The following is a 19,963-nucleotide window of genomic DNA, read 5'->3' on the forward strand; positions in this document are numbered from 1 at the left end:
CCCCCCCTCCACAACAGGGACAAGGGGATCAAGAAGGGCGTCCCAGATCCCAATGGCTCACGAAGGCAGCCCTTAAAGCCCAACCTTATTCTCAACACCTTCAGAATGTAGAGGACGGATCATATGTAGCTTCAGATACTGAAAGCAGAGAAGAAGGGGAGTTCGATTCGGACGAGGACGCCCCCAATTTTACTGGAAGAACAACATCCTCGCCTCTTTCTGGCGGAGGACTTCCAGGGACTGTTAAACAAGGCCCTAATAGCCTTGGACCTTAACGAGGAGCCAGATCCCGCAACTGAGTCCATGCCAAAATCCAGAAAAAAGGGCACCAAAGAATTTCCCCCCAGTACTAAACCACGTGTCTGGGAAATTCCCTTTCCAGAATTCTTCGAAACACAGGTCCAGACTGAGTTGGATAAGGCTCTAGCAAATAGGCAGTTCCCTGCTAGCGCAAAGAAACTTAATACTGTGGTTCCACAAGCCATGACCTTGTTCCAACTCCCCCTCATAGACGCTCCTGTAGCGGCGGTCCATTCCCCGGACCTTCCGTCTGAGGACGGAATGGGCACAATCAGGGATCCTCTGGACAGGAAAGCGGAGGTCCTCTCCAAGAAAGTCCATGAGGCCTCCCCCTGGCCATCCAAGCCTCAGCAGCAACCTCAGTTATGGCCAGAGCCTCCATAGTGTGGCTCAGGAAAATTATACAACTCTATACTGGGGACAACCGTAAGCTCTCAGAGGGACTTAACAGACTGCTCAAGGCTTCGGCCTTCATGGCAGACGCCTCTCTTGATGCCATGTCCTTTGCGGCCCGTGCCACTTCCTCTAACATTGCGATCAGAAGGGCACTTTGGATTCGCCCCTGACAGAATGAGATTAAAAACAAGACATTGACAATGTCATATCCTTATACTGGAGGCAAGCTCTTTGGGGACAGACTAGAAAAAATTCTAGTAGAGAATAAGGATAAAAAGAAGGTTCTTCCCAAATCCTACAAAAAGGACGGGAGGTCTTCGTCTTCCTTCCCCAACTTCAGATCCTCCCACACACTTGCGCCGTTCAGGCCAGATCATTGAGAGGCGCCTGGAGTAACAATAACAGAGGTTCATCTGCGTGGCTTCTATGCAGTCCCACATTGGGACTGCGCAGGCCAGCCATGGATAAGATTTGTCAGCTTCTAGCAAAATCTAAAAAGAGAGTGCTCCCCCTCCCCTTGGGGCATGCAGCCTTCCCGCCCAGCAGTCACATGACCCAGGGGGAGGGAGCACTCTTCCCTCCAGTTCTTTCTGCCACCACAGAGAGAGAACGTGTTAGCTTCTGCTGCAGCAATGGAGTCCAAAAAGGCTCCTCTATTCAAGAAATGTGCCACCTGTAGTACAAAAATGGCTAAAACAGACACTCATAAAGAATGCCTGTTGTGTTTGGGAGAAGGCCATATTTCTGCGTCCTGCAAAAGTTGTGCCAAACTCACCGTGAAGGCCCTGAGGGGCTGTTCGACTCGCCTTCTCTCCCACCTCTACAAAGAGTCTCTCCGTCCGGATCCGCTGGTAGCCCCTTCAACCTCATCGCAAGGTCAGTCGGTTGAACCCGGGCCCTCGTCCAAAAAGTCGAAAATCTCCAATCGGTCGGCGGGAGGGACTTCCAAGCGGGACAAACCTTCCTCGGTGGTCGTCCAACCCGCTAAATTTATCGCGCCGCTGGTGCAGGATGGCCACAGTCGGGGCTCCTCTCACCACTCTTCTTGCTCTAGATCTCCACACCGCAAGTCGCCTTCACGGTCCCCGAGGTCGATTCGACGTCGCTCCCAATCCACCTCGCCGCCGAACTCAGACCAAGTCTCCGGCCGCTGACGTCGCTGGGCGCCAGCCCATTACCATTGAGGACTCACCTCCTCATTCCCTGGCTACCCCCTCGGCTCCGAGCAGGGCCCAGAAGGTTAAAGTCTTTATGGAGCAACACCTCATCAAGCTCTACAAGGACGTGCCTTTGGTGGCCAACGAATCGGTGGCGCGGCCCGATACCGGCTATGTGGCGGGAGCTGCTCAGCCGCAGCCCACTATCACTACGGAAACTCAGTTGGCCGCTGAAAAGAGCCCCGCAGTTTCGCCTCAGGGATCGCTGCACATCGAGCCTGGCAGAGCACCTCGGCCCCAATTCCATACTCCGACACCATCCCAGTCTCGTCGGCATCATTCGATCCCTCGTCGGAGTCGATCTCCTCATCGGAGCCGATCAGCCCGTCGGAGTCGCTCCACTTCTCATCGGAGCTGCTCAACCCGTCGGAGTCGATCCGTATCTCAACGACCTTGAGTGGCTGACCCTCGAAGCTCATCCGCTCGTCGGAGTCGATCTGATTCCTGACGACGCTGATCCGACTCCCTCCGGGGTCGGTCCACTCATCGACGCCGGTCCGCATCTCGTCGGAGTCAGTCTTCATGTCGGAGCCGATCTGCTTCACGTAGGAGCCGATCAGCCCGTCGAAGTCGTTCCGCCTCCACACGTAGGTCAACATGTCGTGGTCGCTCTCCAGCCTTCCGTCGACACCGAGATTCTCCTCGGAGCTGGTCTTCCTCTCGACGTCGAGACAGTCGTCGACGCCGACCTTCTCGACGTCGACGCTTGCTTACTCCTTCCGTGTATTCGGAAGTTTCGGCTGGTTGCCGCAGTCATCGATCGGGCACCCGCTCAAGGTCGAGGGACTCCCATCGACGTGTCTACAGGGACGATCGTGGCGCTTCCTCCCACGTCCACAACAGGACAGGAAATTTCAGTCTCAGCCTAGAGGCCGCAAAGGGCCCAGGGTGTCCCCTGGTGGTTTCAATAAGCCTAAACAGGCATGACTAGAGGTTCCAGCATATTTCTTAGACCGGTTGTCTGCCTTTTACAATGCCTGGGTTGCTGTTACAAATGATGTTTGGGTGTTGAAAATAATAAAGGTTGGATATTTCATCAAATTCGATGCTCTACCCCCTTATCGAGCCCCAGGCCACTCTACATCACCGCCCCCTGAGCCACTTTTGCAGGAGGTCTACACCCTTCTTTCCAAAGGGGCCATTTCTGAGGTCCTTCCCGCTGACCAAGATTGCGGGTTTTACTCTCGTTTCTTTCTTGTAGACAAGAAGGGGGGGGAAGCGTCCTATACTGGACCTTCAAGAGCTGAATAAGTTCATTAAGACCAGAAAGTTTCGCATGCTTTCACTACCAGAAGTGCTTCCCTTTTTGACAAACATATGTGGTTCGTGGTGTTAGATCTCCGCGTTGCTTATTTTCACATCGCGATCCATGCTGACTGCAGGCAGTATTTGAGGTTTGAGTGCAATGGCAGATGTTATCAGTACAATGTCTTACCCTTCGGGCTGTCTACAGCCCCTAGGATGTTCACTAAATGCCTTGCGGTGGTTGTAGCTCACCTTGCACTTGAGGGTTGTGTAATCTTCTACCTCGATGACTGGCTGGTGGTAGGAACTTCACAATCAGGGCTGCTTGCTCAGCTTGATATAATCCTAGAGACCTTCAACAATTTAGGCCTCCTAGTCAACTTCTCTAAATCTAGGCTCGTCCCCTCCCAGATACAAGAATTCATTGAGACCCGTTTGGATGCCACGACAACCAGAGCTTTTCTCCTTACACAAAGGGCCCGTGCAATTCAGTCTATGGTCCTTCGGTTCACCAAGAATAGGTTCCAGACCACCCTCAAGGTTCAGAAATTGCTGGGCCTTATGGCCTCCACCACGGCTGTGGTAGAGTTTGCGTATCTACGTATGCGCCCACTTCAGGACTGGTTCCTCCGGACGTTTAGACTTAACATCGACTCACAACACAAACGTCTTTCCATCCCAAGATATGTTATACGCTCTCTGCAGTGGTGGTCTAGCGATTCCAACCTCCTTGCAGGCCTTCCCTTCCACCTTCCCTCCCCAGAGTTGCATCTTTTCACCGATGCATCCCTATCGGGATGGGGAGCTCACTGTGATCACCTCAGGGCATTTGGTCTACATCAGAATCCAGACTACACATAAACCTGCTTGAGCTTCGTGCTATACGCCTTGCTCTGTCTTCCTTTACAGGATATCTGGAAGGGCATCACGTTCAGATTGCTACAGACAGTTCCACTGCTCAGCATTATCTGAACAAACGAGGCGTACGGTCCGTTTCGCTCTGCAGGGAATCCACCAGCATCTGGGAATGGGCCGTAGCACATCAAGTGACACTTGTAGCGATACACATTGCAGGCACAAGCAACACTGGCAGACGCCCTGAGTCGTCATCCCAATCAAGCACATGAGATCACTCTGAGCACGCACTGCCTCCAACACCTATTCCATCTATGTGGTCGCCCACAGATAGATCTGTTCGCCACACATCTCAACTGTGTGTTCACAGTTCTACTCAAAAGCAGGGGTGAGCCCAGGCTCCCTGGGCGATGCCTTTCAGTCGACATGGAATGGAGCTCTATTTTATCTGTTTCCGCCTTTCCCTCAACTTCAGAGAGTAGTGGCCAAGCTCAGTCACGACCACACCAATGCCATAGTGATCACACCCTTCTGGCCCAGGAGGTCGTGGTTTGCGGTGCTAATGTCTCTTGCCTATGGGGAATTCATCCACCTCCCCAAGGACCCTACCCATTACCCCCCGGATATCCAGTTGGCAGCCTGGAAGATTCGGCCCTAGGGCAGTGGTCTGATAGAGTAGCCAGAGTTCTATTACACTCAAAGTCTTCTACCCGCAGTTCGTACAATGCGAAATGGAAGCGGTTTTCTAGTTGGGCGACAGCCAAATCACTTTCTCCTGTTACATGCCCGTTGTCCTCTATTTTGGATTATTTGATGTCCCTCAAAGATGGTGGTTTATCAAATTCCTCCATTAAAGTTCATTTAGCCACCATTTCGGCTTTTCACTGCAATAGTGACTCCTTTTCAGTTTTTTCTCACCCAAAAAATTCCTTAAAGGCCTTACCAACTTATGCCCTCCGGTTTCACCTCCAGTACTGCAGTGGAGCCTGTTGTTGGTACTCTCACAACTCATGAAGCCACCATTTGAGCCATTGGCTACATGCGAGCTTTCCCTACTGTCATTTAAATCGGCCTTCCTACTCGCCATTACCTCCGTATACTAAGTTTCATTCCAATAGGGTTGTGTTAAAGCCAAAACTTTCATTTTTACCCAAAGTTGTCTCAGCCTTTCACCTTGGCCAAGACATAGTCCTCCTGGTATTTTTCCCTAATCCGTCCTCGAGCGCAGACAGAGCCCTACACTCCCTAGATGTTCGCAGAGCTCTCCTTTTCTATATAAAGCGAACAGGCAGTTTCTGAAAGGACGATAATTTATTCATCTGCTTTGGTGGTCATAAAGGTTGTCGAGCCTCTCCACAGACCCTCTCCAGATGGATCACATCAGCCATTAGGTTGGCTTACGAGCTTGCAGGTCAAGACTGTCCTGACATGATTAAGGCGCATTTGACCAGAGCGTATGCGGAATCCATCGCATTTTCCTCTAAGGTTGATCTTCACGACATCTGTAAAGCTGCTACTTGGTCCACGCCATCCACGTTCATGAAACACTACGCTGTGGAGGTGGACTCTGCTAGAGAAGCAGCCGTGGGACGTGCCGTTTTGCAATCGCTGTTTTGGTGATTGTCCTACACCCACCTCCTGGTAAGCGAGCTCGCTATTCTCCCAATGTGGGACTGCATAGAAGCCACGCAGATGAAAAACAGAGTTTCACTTACCTGTAACTGTTGTTCATCTGGTGGATCTTCTATGCAGTAACACTCCCTTTCGGCCTGGCATCTGCTCCCCGCCTTTTCACCAAAATCCTGGTGACCCTAGTAGCCTTCCTGAGACAGGAAGGAATAACAATTATTCCCTATCTGGACAACATTCTTATCTGCTCGAGGTCCAGAGAGGAAGCGTTATCACGCACGACCAGAGTGATTCAGGTTCTCACCAACCATGGCTTTATAGTCAACATGGAGAAGAGCCATCTAACACCATCCCAGAGATTAGAACACCTGGGGGTTATCCTAGACACCCACAGAAATTTAGTGATTCTCCCACAGGACAAAATCCCCAAAATCCAATCCATGGTACAAACCACGATCAGCTCCAATCAGGGCAGACTCATGTCCCTGGCCAAATTACTGGGAAAAATGGTAGCCTGTCTCAGTTCAGTACCATGGGCCAGATTCCACTCGAGGTCACTTCAGAGATTATTACAACCTTATCAGGCCCTCATCACCCAGAGCAGGGACAAGTCAATTCCTCTCCCCCTAGCGTTCCGTCACTCCCTCCTTTGGTGGTACAAGAGCAGAAACCTCAGCAAGGGAATGCATTTTGTGATAGAGGATCAGATACAAGTTTATACAGATGCCTGTCTAGAAGGGTGGGGAGCTACCTGTCAGAACCTTGTAGCTCAAGGGCCTTGGTCCTTGAGAGAAAAGAAACTTCACATAAACCTTCTAGAGCTAAGAGCGATCCGATTGGCTCTAACACACTTCGAGCAATTCCTTTCGGCACAAACACATCCTGGTTCGCACAGACAACATATCTGCAAAGGCATATCTCAACAAGCAGGGGGGGGGTTCCTGGTCATCCAGGCTTCATCAGGAGGCGGAGATCATACTATTATGGGCTGAGTCGAACCTGTTGTCACTCCGCAGAACACGTCAGCGGAGTACTCAATCTCCAAGCCGACTGGTTGAGTCGGCAGGTACTGGACGAGGGTGAATGGTCCCTCAACACCTCTGTCTTCAGACAAATCATGGAGAGGTTTGGCCAGTCCAAGGTGGATCTGTTTGCTTCAGCAAGCAACCACCTCCTCCCACGAGGCAAGCTTCACTAGACAAAATATGTAGGGCAGCCACCTGGTCCTCTATGTTCATAAAACAGCCTCTACGTTCATAAAACATTATAAGATTGATTCCATGGCCTCTGCTGACGCAGCCTTCGGTAGAAGGGTTCTGCAGCAATCTTGGATAAGTCCTAGATCCCTCCCAAATATTCTAGCTCTTGGATATCCTGCGAATGACAAGATGCCCTTCACCCAGAACGAGAACGGAGCCTTGTTTACTCACCATGAAGGCTCCTTCTGGTCTGGATTGAAGGGCATCTTGCCCTCCCATTCGGATCCAAGACTTAGCTTCATATTTTAGATAAAATGGTTAAAGAATACAGCTTACCAAAATACAGGGGTGGTACAGGATGCTCCCTATGCCCGCCATCTCTCCTAATCCAAATAGTTACCTGTTGTCCTTATGTGTTATTGTTCAAGGAGTTCATGTTTTTTATAAGTACATTGTTGTTTCTTGTTGGCTGTGTGCACTTACCTGTCTCATTTAGCTCGGCGAGTCCGAAAACTGGGTTTTCCGCCCAGGGAGACAGGAAGCTGAAGAAAAAAGTTTAGTCCTGCCTCCCTGGGCATGTGATGATAATACCTGCAAATGACAAGATGCCCTTCAACCCAGACCAGAAGGAGCCTTTACGGTGAGTAAACAAGGCTCCGTTCTCATGGCTGCATTGAGGGGTAAAATGGTAGCTGTATTCTGCAGCGGCCTGAACCCTTTGGGGAATACTCCAGGCCTCTTCCCTTAGTTTTCTTTTGTAAAAGGAATGCTGAAGCTTCTAGCCCTCTGATTTATGGCAATATAAGGAAAACCTTACTAGCTGATGCAGGCATACAAGACATGTATGGACCTGTTCCTTCATCCACTGCAGAATTTGATTGCGAAGGAACATGGATGTTGGTTAAGAGCTTGGGCAGCCCTGACCTAGATGGCCCAGGCTAGCCTGATCTCGTCAGATCTCAGAAGCTAAGCAGGGTCAGCCCTGGTTAGTATTTGGATGGGAGACCACCAAGGAATACCAGGGTTGCTGTGCAGAGGAAGGCACTGGCAAACCACCTCTGTTAGTCTCTTGCCATGAAAACCCCAAGAGGGGTCGCCATAAGTCGGCTGCGACTTGAAGGTACTTTACACACACACAAGAGCTTGGGCAGTATTTTGAAACGCTTTAAAATTAATATTACTTTTGTAAAACGTTGCCATATATGACTAAAATGTAAAAAAAAAAAGCTTTGGATCTAAAATTCGTCTTTGAGCAGAAGGGCACTTTTTTCTATTTGTACAAAGGACAAGGCAATTTTTGTTGAATGCTCTTCTCTGTTCCTACTGTGGAACTCTTGTCACACCCCACAGTATGTTGAGAAGCCGCTGCTACCCCCAGGAGTTACTTTTCAGGAGAGGCAAGAAAGGTGATGATTGGGACCCAGGGCCAGTCCAAGGATTTGAGTGCCGTCGGCTTGGGTGCCCAACCCCCCTGTACCACAGGGAGGCAAGAAGATGGCGCCCATCCTCCTCCTCCCCTGGATGGTGGTGGGGAGGGGGAAATTATGCTTGCACTACTGCCCTTCCTGCACTGCTGCAAGAAGCTGGCACCTGTCCTCGACACACATCCCCCTGACAGAACATAGGGGAATACGATGCATGCCCTCTTTGACCCCTGGCAGCAGGGTGCATCCTCCTCCTACCTTCCTTGCTGCCTACTGGGCTGCAGAAAGGCAAGAAGATGGTGCCTGTCCTCCCACTGCAGTGGTGGAAAGCCACCACTGCTGTTGACTGTTCCTCTCCCCATTAGGCGGGGTAACGATGATGAACAGCAGCCAGCTGTCCTGCCCTCCTCATGGAGGGTGAGAAGTAGGAGTAGGTTGGCCACCCAGTAGGCCTGGGGTGCCCGTCCTGGGTCAGACTGCCATGCTGTGGGAAGTGACAGGACTGTTGGCACCCTGGGCTGCATAGTGGAAGGGCACCCTGTGCCCAACCCCTACGGCTTACATTCAGCTATATGGTAATCGTTTGAAACCTTGGGAGAAATTATGGTGAGTATGGAAAGTAGCCATTCTTACCAGTCATGAATCTACTCGCACGGTGGTGTAGTTGAATATCATTTTTGAATCAGTTAGCACTCCCTGCCCCCTCTCCCAAACTGGGAAAACTTGCAGCCCCAGCCTGGCATTTCCAAAGCTGCAAACCTGCTTTGCTTTCTATGCCAAATAAATGACTGTTCAGTTTGGGACTATTTGTGCTGTTACAGGAAAGGGACCACTATCTGAATATATTGTGTATAAACTGTAGTTGAGTTAGAAAATGCAGAGGGGGTTGTGGGTTACAAGCTGTGTCTAATGTATGAAACTCTTCTAGCAGCAGTTATTGGAAAGTGGAAAATCATCTTTCTGTGTTCAGTACACACAAAAATATACCACAACTTTCCCTTGAATTCTTTGCCCCATAAGCACTTTGTGCAGTAGTGACGGAAGGGTTTGGCTTGCTCCATCCTTTCTTTGACGACCCCCCCACTTCTGCAATCAAGTGACTATTATAAGTGCGGCTTTCTTTTTTTTTCTTTTTGAGATGTATAACTGGTTTCAACAGAACTTATTTAATCTTCTTGTTATAACAGAAAAAGATGGAGAAAGGAAAGTTGTAAGGACAATGAAGAATCAAAGCAACTCTTGGTCCCTGGCATTGTAAAGTCTATGGAAAACAAAATTATTGATAGAAAAAAAATCCAGCAAAACCATAAAACAGCCAGTGCACTTCTCCTGTCAGTCTCATGCTAGTATTGCTATGGTGCTTGTAATATAAACGTTTCATATTTGAGCCATGGTTGTGGCTTTGAGTATATGGCCATTTTATGTATTTAACACATATCCTACTTTTCTTGTAAGACTCAAGGTGGCTCATAAGACAACAAGTTGCGGGACAAAAGAGTTAAAACTTACACAGACAAATTCTAGCCAAGCCTTTCCAACAATAGCTTCTCAACAGTTATTTTACTTTCCGAAAAAAGTTCTCTGAAATAAAATGTTTTCGCGTGCATTCTGGAAGTCATTCCACCAAGCCATTCCAAAGAATGAGCCCCGCAACAGAGAGTTCTGTACTTCTGGCTACTGCATGGCAAACTGATCTGAAGGCAGTGAAAGAAGGTCACCTGAACAGCACAACTGGTGCATGGGAGCATTTTGGGACATGTGAAACTCATGTCTTTGGACCATTGGAACCAGGGTCTGCAACCTTTATCAGTTAAACATACTTAGCACACATGGGTCATTCTGTATTTTATTGCTATATTTAATTGTGGTTTTGATGGTCATAGGAGGGTCCAGAGCACCAGGACCCTCAAGCACCAGGACCCTTCAACACCCCTTATGGATTCTGAGGTTTCAGTAGGCATTATCAAACACTTTCAAGCGTATCTTCTTAGTTGTCAGATTAAGACACCTTTATTGGCATAGTAAACTTCTTAGTTGTCATGGATAAATCATTCTTTATAAATTCAAGTTCAGATTATCAGGTAGCTTAATTCTGTCTCCTCCATCACATTCTGCATTCCTTATGTGATCCTGCAGCATCATGGCTAGAGATGTAAAACTTGAAGAAATTTTGTTGCCACGGGAAAACCCCCCCCCCCTCCATTTTTTCCATCTGGTGGCTTGACTCTAAAATGCTAATATGACCTGATACCTTGCGTGTAAAACCTTTGAAGTTACAAATATGTTTATTCATAATTTGCCCTGTTCAGGTAGGTCATAGTGTTCATAACAGTTCTGTGTGAGGCTCTACTCACAATAAGAAGATAAAGGCAGTGGGTTTTATCCCATGCAGGGACTTTTGTCTCAGGGAGATGCTCCTTGCACTGGAGGAAAGCACTAATGTTAGCACAACAGATCTGTCAGATCCAAATCCAATATTTAACATGAAATGGTCTTTTTAGGAGCTGTGTGTGTGGAGTCTGCTGAAAATGGTATCACCATAGAGATTTATTTAAAACATTTTTATGCTGTCTTTCCACCCAATGAGGGTCCACAAAGCGGCACACATAAGAAACATTAAAACGTTTAATCAATAAAAATACAGTTCATTATACAATTCAATTAAAATACTTAAACAATACTGGAAGGAGTGCCTATAACCATTACTGGATGTATGCCAGGTGACACAAAAAAGTCTTCACCTGCTGGCAAAAGATACCTGTAGAGGAAGACAGATGAATCTCCCTGGGGAGTGAGTTCCAAATTTTTGGTGCCACGATGGAGAAGGCCCTATCTCAGGTTGACACCCATCTAGCTTCAGATTGTAGGGGCAACCAAAACAGATCCTCTCAGGATGACCGGAGTGAGTAAGTAGGTTCATATGGGATGAGATATTCCTTAAGGCATGTTGGTCCCAGGCTGTACAGGGCTTTAAAGGTCAATGCCAGCACCTTAAATTGAGCCCCGAAGCATATTGGAAGCCAGTGTAGATAGAACAACCTGCTCCTTTATGGGAAATGCAACCCCATCCAGAACAGGAGATAACACGCTTCCTGGGTCGGACCTCACCAGTAGCACCACTGTTTTGTCGGGATTAAGATTTGGTAAATTCTTGGAGCATTGTGCAACACCATGACATTACTTCCAGGAACAAAACTAGAAGTGATATCATGGCATGACATGCAGGTCTGGCTCCCTTTTGCTCGTGTTGCTCATTGAGTGGTGGTGGAGGTTGCCTGCCATGGTTTGAGTTAAATGCTTTCTTTGCTAAAGAGTTTATTTTACATATCTGCTAGTATCTCACAGGCTGAGGTTGTAAAAGTGTCGGGTGGTTTAATGGAGCCTTGCTAATTATTCGAGGCATAATTGTTTTTTAAATCTTGGATGGTGAATGTTAAGAGTGCAAAGTATTAACGTTTAATAATGTGGAGCCTATTTATTACTGAGGGTGAGAAACAATGTTCTCGCCTGTATCATTTCACAGCTTGTGACATTTTTAATGCAGTTTGCCCATCTGTTTAATGCATATCTGCATACGTATTACTTTTTGCATAGTAACTACCTGAAATGAGTAGCTTTCTAATTTAGAGTGTTTCTTTTTCTTTTCTTTTTTTTCCAAAAAGAAAATGACTTAATTTATGGTGGTGGTGGTGTTGCCAGTGCAAATTGGCTCAGATTTCTTTTGTCCTTTTTTTCATCACAGCAATTGGAACAGATCCAGAAGGAGCTGAGTGTTCTGGAAGAAGATATTAAACGAGTGGAGGTGAGACACTCAGCCATTGTAGCAACTTAAGCACTTCTTCACTTCCATCAAGCTGTCTGGCTTGCTGTGAGCCGCTGTGCGAGATTTATGGCACTTGCTTCAGTAATGAGGAAAATGAACAGATTAAGCTTTCTGGTTAATTTATTCATTTGAACACTTCAGTTTTTCTGCCTGATGAGGGCCTTTAAAAAAACTTGTGTACCTTTCAAGATGATTAGTTAACTTTTGGTATTCGTTTTTGCACGGGTGCGTAAATAATGTTGCTGACTTTGTTTTCCGTGCAAAGCTCTTGTGAACTATTGGGAGCTATGTAATAGCATTTGGTGGCTCGTTCTGAGAGGAGGAGGGAAAATGGGACATTGATTACTTACCATGAGGGTTCCTTCTGTTCTGAGGTAGGAAGGGCATCTTGGGAACGGTGGGTGATTCCCATTGCATGGTCAGAGAGGCAGGACCAAATCTTCATTTCCTGTCTTCCTGGGCGGGAATCGTCCGGCTAGCTAGCTCAGTTTCAAAACTTTCCAAGCTAATTATAAGACAGTGACTAAAGGCATAAAGAGACAGTCAACATAGCATGTAAAAGAAAATACAGTGACTGTTAGAGGAAACTAAGGATAGAACGTAACACAACAGAATAGAAAGTTAGATAGAGGAAGATTTGTAGGGCTAGTGCCATCTCTTTCTCTCCTGTTTCTCATTTCTTGAACTCGATTCCAATTAGTGTTCTTGTGGCATAGCTATCATTATCACTTCCTTCTTTGGGTGGGCAAGATGCCCTACTTACCTCAGAGCAGAAGGAACCTTCACGGTAAGTAATCTTCCATTCTCTCTCTGAAGGAAGGGCATCTTGGAAATGTTGGGATCTCCAAGAGCTGCATCCAGTTATCGGGTGGGAAACTATTCATTCTCCATTACATGCTGTAATACTGTATGCCCAAATGTTGCATCTGCAGATGAAAAGGTGTTTACCTGGTAATGTTTCACGAAGGTTGAAATGGATGACCATGTGGCCAATTTGCATGCATCCTCTACTGAGGCATGTTTGTCAAATGCAGCCGAGGTGGCCCTCCTGCACACCGAACGTGCCGTAATTTCTTCTGGGATAGGAACGTTACTCGACCTATAGGCTTGTACTATGCACTGGTGTATAGCATAGCTTAGGGCAGCTCTGGACATTTTCTTCCCTTTATTTGGTGTCAATAAGGAGATGAAGAAGGCGTCCAGCTTCCAGATCTCCTGAGTACACGTGAAGCTGCCTTATACTGAATCAGATCCTTGGTTCATCAAAGTCAGTATTGTCTACTCAGACTGGCAGCCGCTCTCCAGGGTCTCAGGCTGAGGTCTTTCACATCACCTACTTGCCTAGTCCCTTTAAGTGGAGATGTCGGGGATTCAACCTGGGACTTTATTAATGCCAGAGTACGTCTGATGTACATCCGAAGGGCGTACACAAGTCCTTGGTAGTCTTCAGCAGCGAATAGTCTAAGTTGCTGATCCTCCACTACCTTAGGTTCCTCATCAGATACAAGCTCTCCCTCCCCCCTTCCAGACTCTGATGATGATGAGAGGGAGGAGGAGGAGTCATCCCGGTGACTGGGGCCTGCCCCTGCAAAGGAGCCTTCCGTTGCTGCTTTAGTCAGCCATTGTTTACCAGACCTCCCATAAACATATTGAGATTCCTCTTCAAAGTATTCCCATGGTGGGTAATGGTGCAGGGGCAAACTCCCAGGGGACCCATAGGAAGAGGGAAGGAGGCAGAAGCCTGCAGGATTTGCAAGGCTTGTATTTGTTTCTCCAGTGCCATGTTGACGGTGGGCATGACTTCCACCTGGGTTACTGGCTGCCTGCACGCATCCTCAGTAGAAGGGGGGGGAGTATGTTACTACAACCCACGGCAGGGATTGAGCTGATGAGGACTGCGCCTCTGCATCTTGAGATCCCTCCTCACCTTGTGGGGCTGGACGGGCCATCGAGGGGCTGCTCTGTTGTTCTGGGCCCTTTTTGTGCCTTTTTTATAGGCCTCACTGGGCCGTGATCTTTTTGGCACGCTGGGCTTGTTGTCCTTGTGCACCTCTGAGAGACCACATCTGCAGCTGTCAGAGGGCTCAATCTCACTTTGTCCGGTCGAACTGAGGAGACCTGATTCAGGGTCCTCCCCAGAAAGAAATCTATTCTTGAGGTTCTTCCCCTCTGGTAGCCATTTTGAGGGCTGATTCGGGGGAGGGGGAAGAGAGAGCAAAACAAACTGAAGCAAGTTTAGAGGGAAAGATTAGCATCAAAGAATAAAATGAGATAGAAGCTGCTGAGGTAAAGTGCAGGAGAAAATCAAGGTGATGAAAAGAGCTAAGAAGAGAATTCCTAAGAGCTGAAATTATCTTAGTGCAGAACCGCATTCAAAGCTGTTCTCCCCGGTGAGGCAGGACGGAAACTGAGTTAGCCGGGCAATTCTTGCCAAGGAAGACAGGAAGATTTGGTCTTCCTTCCTTGAGCATGCAATGGGAATCACCCAATGTTTCCAAGGTGCCTTTCCCTCAGAGCAGGAAAGGAAGTCACCCTAAAGCCTTTTATTTGGTGTGAAACTTTTGAGGGCTTATCCAAGGGGAACATTCAGGTGGAAACAATAAAATAGGTTATTTGGTTATTACTTGGCCCTTTTTCAAACATTCCTGCAGTGGTGTGAGAGTTCCATCAATAAGTTATAAGCTCTCAGGACTACAGTATATATATGGTACCGAGTGGGGTCCCTCTCTCCTGACAGTAATTGATTGGCAAAACTTATGTGATTGTTTTTGTCCCTTTGAGTCTGGAATTCATGCTCATACCACAGCTGTACAGGGACTATACTGTTGGTGTTGGGTGAATGTAGAGGAGCCTTAGATAGTTGAATATTGTCCACTTCTCATCTAGTGAGGAAATGGGGTAATACTTAGCTATCTTGTCTTAGTATTTCATGCTAGCTCTTTTGTGTGTGCGCACGTACACACACACACTCGCAAAATAACCTCCAGGCTCCATCTGAAACCCATGATTAAACAGAAGGTAGGTTGTCTGTGGCAAATATAAGCGTTTCTGTATTACCTGTCCATCTGATGAGCTACCTGAGAGGCTTTTTTATTGCTAGAATTTTTTTTTTTGTATGTAGCTATTAGAGGATGACAACTGTAAACATTTGCTGTGGTTAATAAGGTGGTTCAGAATTACTGAACTGTAGGTGAAATGGACTTGGTATATCTAACAAACATGTCATCTTATATATGAGTTCTTGTCCTGCGAATAATCTTACAAGCTTGTTAACATTTTGATGCCTTGAGGAGACAACAGCTGATTTTCTCCATCTAGACCAATTAGAGGCTTAGATGGGAGCAGTTAGTCCCAGCCTCCTTTTTGGGTAAAGAAAAAAAGTGATCTGACAGCCAGCTCTTTGTCTCAGCTGTGTAAGCAACATGAAAGGACAAAATAATATGTGGGACTCTTCTGAGAACTCTAGAAATATGTAAAAGAAGAGGAGCAGAAATGAACAAAGTAAATATTACTTTAATGTAGCTGTTTTAATTTGACTCTGTATTCTAGGAAATGAGTGGCTTGTATTCACCAGTCAGCGAGGACAGCACCGTGCCTCAGTTTGAAGCTCCCTCACCTTCACACAGGTACTAATCTATTGCTTTATTGACAAGTGTGATACGGAGCGCATAATATATAAAACGATAAACTTGCTATGCTGCCAATATTTCTTTTCTCCCCCTTGCTTTGTGATGGTTGCATCCAGTACACTGATCCTCCTTCCATAAGCAAGCTTGTCTGAAGCACTCCTTATAAATGTCCATTAGCTAAATAGCGTTATTATTTGTATTCACCAACTTTCTCAAGAAAATGAGGTCTAGTTTCTGTTAAACTAGTCAGGAAAAGCATGTGTACTCACATTTGTGGTCTCTGATGGGCTGAAATAGGTTTTGCTGTACAGTTGAATGTAATTATACAAATAAGGACTGGGATAGTTTGCATAGGTAGCAATTGCCTTCTACTCTCTTTGCTTGTTGTATATACAAGTTGAATGAATATTCACATGGCCCAGTGCTAATTTTTTTGAAAAAATGCTTGATCCTTCCTGCCTGATTGCTTTACTTGAAGTACCAATCTGTGAGCACTGTTCTCATTGTGTGATGTACCACTATAGGGAGGAATGCAAATGAAAGCCATATGCTTGCCAGGTAACAAAAGCCCTCATCTGCCAAGGCAGGTTGTATTCTATACTGTCTGGTAGCAAGAGCCTGCCAGTTGCAATTTTGACTTGGGGATGGTCACAACAAAGTACAAAGGAAGGATTGTGTTCTCCCTTCTCTAAGCAGCGAGAGCTCTTTTTCGCTGAATAGTTTGCTGAATAGTTGCAGACTGTTGCCTGCTGCAGAGGAAGATGCTGGGAGAATGTGGAGATTAACTGAAGGGCAACTCACTGTAGCAGGGTAATGAATTGCCGCTTTTAGTGTATTGATTACAATTGTTGCAAGGTACATGTACAGTTCATTACTATTGGAATGATATTGACCTGTTCTGTGTTAAAAGTACACTTGACCTGTATGTACATTCCCACAATGGCACCCATCTAACTCTACGAAGCCCACGTAATCCTCTAGAACCAGAGTGGCGTAGTGGTTCAGAGCAGCGGACTTTAATCTGGAGAACCAGGCTTGATTCCCCACTCCTCCACATGAAGCCTGCTGGGTGACCTTGGGGTAGTCACAGTTCTCTCAGAACTCTCTCAGTCCCACCTACCTCACAAGGTGCCTGTTGTGGGGAGGGGAGGGAAGGTGATTGTACGCTGCTTTGAAACTCGTAAAGGTAGAGAAAACGGGGGTTATAAAAATCAGCTCTTTTTCTACTAGTCCATGTCGCTTTCTCAGTGGTAGTTCACTAACAGATTCCTTTGATGGCTTAATGCATAACAGTATAACAATGGGTCGAATTCCGCAGAGGCACTGATTGTTGTGTATCTTCCCCATGTTCCTATCCCCCAGCCGTCCCATCCAGCACTGAGAAAGTTGATTCTCAGGGTTACAAGACCCACATGTATTATGTTGTGCAAGTTGGGTGGTTGCAGTATGGTGGGGAAAGGGGATGAAGTCTCTATTGTTGCCTGATTCTGTCAGTGGAGTGACACTGACTGGCAGAAGAAAGAACAGATGGTGATATTACCCCTTTCTTCCACCTCAGCACCATCTACTAAACCTCATTGCTGTTAGTCCGCCTGGGTCCTGGGACCCTTTCCCAGGGTTGGGAGGGATTGCTGGGGGAAGTAGAATGTGGAAAGTCCATGGATTTTGTGTCCACAGATTGCTGGATCCATCCCATTTCTTTCATCTGTACTTGGACAGTTGTAATATAGCTGTAGCTAACATAAGTCGATGTCAAGGTAAGTAGATCTTTAGAAAGACGTGTTGCTTGTGCTTTTATGAAATCTCCAGCTAACCAACTGGAGAACTCTGTACAATACTTACCAGTTGCTGTCAGCCATTATTTTTGACATTCTTTTTCTTCTGCCCTACCTACTCAGACCCATGTTTATTACAGTTAATGTCAAATTTATGTTGGGAGGAAGAATCATTCTGTAATGTGGACATAGTTCAAATTGCTACTTGGTCCCATCAATTCACATTGGCACCTTAATGTTAGGAGATAATCGAGTTTACAGTGATTGTTCTTTCAGTCAAATAAAGGACATCCCTATAAGGAATTTCTTTCATTATATTTTGGATGCTGGGATAAGAAGTAAATTTCCTTAGCGGAGGAGAACATCCACTTTTGGAAGTAAGACAGACAGTCCCTTGGGTGGGTGAAAGCACTGCCCAATTCTGCTCCTGATTCTACAGAAAGAATATAACTTGCCAGTGGCTCTGGAGAAGTCTTTTCTTTCGAGTCTCTCATTATTGGCTTCCTTTTTGAAAGGGGGATGGATTCTTCACCTCTAATGCCTTTCCTTTTTACAAGGGAAAGGAAACTTTAGAGAAGGAGCTGCAAGTGGACAAGGCTTGATAATCTACACTAAAAAAGGATTCTCATCCCCATGGAAGTAGGAAATACTCCTTCCCGGGGTAATGAGGGAAAAGGGGAGTGCTTCTTGCAGTCTTTAGCACCTCTGGGGAATGGCAACCTCAGTGAATTTGGGGGGGACTCTCTAAGCCAACCCCTTCTCTGTGGAATAGCGATACCATCATGCTAGACTCCAGTGAAATGCAGATTTAGGGAGATTAATCAGAAATCTCCTGAGCTCCTTCAGGCAAGGAAGATAAGTTGTCTGGTAAAGAAGGATGTGACAGTGATTCCTCCTTCAGCAGGTTTTTTCAAATTGATTCGTTCCCATCCTCCTTAGCAAAGCAATTAGAATGCTTCAGCTATCTCTCAGGACAAGCAGAAGTCCCATCAGCAGCTGGCGTCTTTTAAACCTAAAGGCACAGCTGAGATTTTCCCACAGGGGGGCAGTAAAGACCACATATTCCTGTGTCCTTTAATAACCAACTTAAAGATTGGACGAATCCATTAGTGGCAAGAGAGGACCCCAATTTTACAAAGAAATGTTATTTCCTGCCTAAAGATACCATGGACACTTCCCAAGGTACAACTACAGATGGCCTAGTACTAGCCCTGGTCTCTCATGCTGTCTTTCTTGAGGGTGAAAAAGGAATGCTGTAAAAAGAAGAAGGAATGCGGGTAAAAAGAATGCCGTTGCTTTGGACCACAGAAGAAGGAATGCGGGTGAAAAGAATGCGGTTGCTTTGGACCACAGAATGAATGCAAGCAGCCATAGTTCCCCTGATCAGACTGTTTCACCTTGTGCAAGGTACTGCAGTATCTGTTTGATTGTCATAGTCCCAAAGGACTGAATGTGCAAATTTATCAATGGATTTTCTGGCCCAGCAATGCTTCAGAATGGCAGTATTCCACATCGTGAAAGCTCTTCACAAGGAAGCTAGCTATCACCCCTTTCCTTCAAGGAGGTCCTAGCTGCCTGTTTTGATCTGATGAAGTCACCACAGGTTCATATGGTTCTTTTACAAGGATCGCTGTTTCCAATTCAGAAGCTCCCATTCAGCCTGTAGGGGTAACAGGAGAACAAAATTTGCCCTGGAGGTCTTGATTGTTGATGTCAGATGAACGTCTCCTCCTGGGCCCTCTGTGGTCTGTTCCTGGACTTCTGGATGTCAATCAGGTCTCTTACTGATTGCAGTGTACCTCAAATTGTTCTGCCATTGATGATTGCAATACCTTGGCCAACCTGAGCCACAGGTCATAAACCCTCTGGCTCCAGCAGTGGCTAACTCTTCTGGCTATCTGGCCAGCTTTAAAGGATGCCTGTAAAATGGAGTGCATTCTGTTCCCTATTCAGTAAAATTAAGTGGCAATTCAACAATCAATTGAAGGGAGGGCCCTCTGCAATAAAACTGTTTTACAGCACCTTCTGAAAGCCAGCACAGTAGATGTTCATTGTTGCGGCTTCTGTGCGGCACATGGGAAGGCGCATGTGCAGGCCAGTCACGAAGAGTAGACTAAAAAGCTTCTTGAAGGATCAGCTTTGAAAGGAGCACTCCCCTTCGTACGTGAGCAAGCCCTAAGGCAGGGGTAGGGAACCTTTTTTCCACCAAGGGCCATTTGGATATTTATAACATCATTCGCGGGCCATACAAAATTATCAACTTAAAAATTAGCCGACCAAGCCCCAAGCAGGCAGCTGACCCAGATGACCCCCCCTCGCACGGGCAAGCAGGCAGGCATCCAACCAGTGGCGCACTTGCCCAACTGGTGGCACAGTATGGTCTGTTGCACCAGCCGGGCATAGCAGTCCAGCCACACGCCAGAGTTGCCTCCTCTCCGCATGGTCAGGGCCGAATTCTACAGCCAGCTCCT

At 46.8% G+C, this 19,963-nt stretch overlaps 1 protein-coding gene across 1 annotated transcript in view; it reads left to right on the forward strand.

Annotated features, from left to right (window-relative positions):
- Positions 1 to 19,963, forward strand: part of COP1 (COP1 E3 ubiquitin ligase) — a 198,609-nt gene that overhangs the window by 32,571 nt on the left and 146,075 nt on the right. Inside the window, exons 7-8 of the mRNA XM_056844706.1 lie at positions 12,008 to 12,067; positions 15,638 to 15,714. Coding sequence (XP_056700684.1) covers positions 12,008 to 12,067; positions 15,638 to 15,714 — 137 coding nt within the window. The remainder of the gene's footprint in view (positions 1 to 12,007; positions 12,068 to 15,637; positions 15,715 to 19,963) is intronic.

Source organism: Euleptes europaea, chromosome 2, assembly GCF_029931775.1.
Source record: "Euleptes europaea isolate rEulEur1 chromosome 2, rEulEur1.hap1, whole genome shotgun sequence".
Taxonomy (NCBI): Eukaryota; Metazoa; Chordata; class Lepidosauria; order Squamata; family Sphaerodactylidae; genus Euleptes; species Euleptes europaea.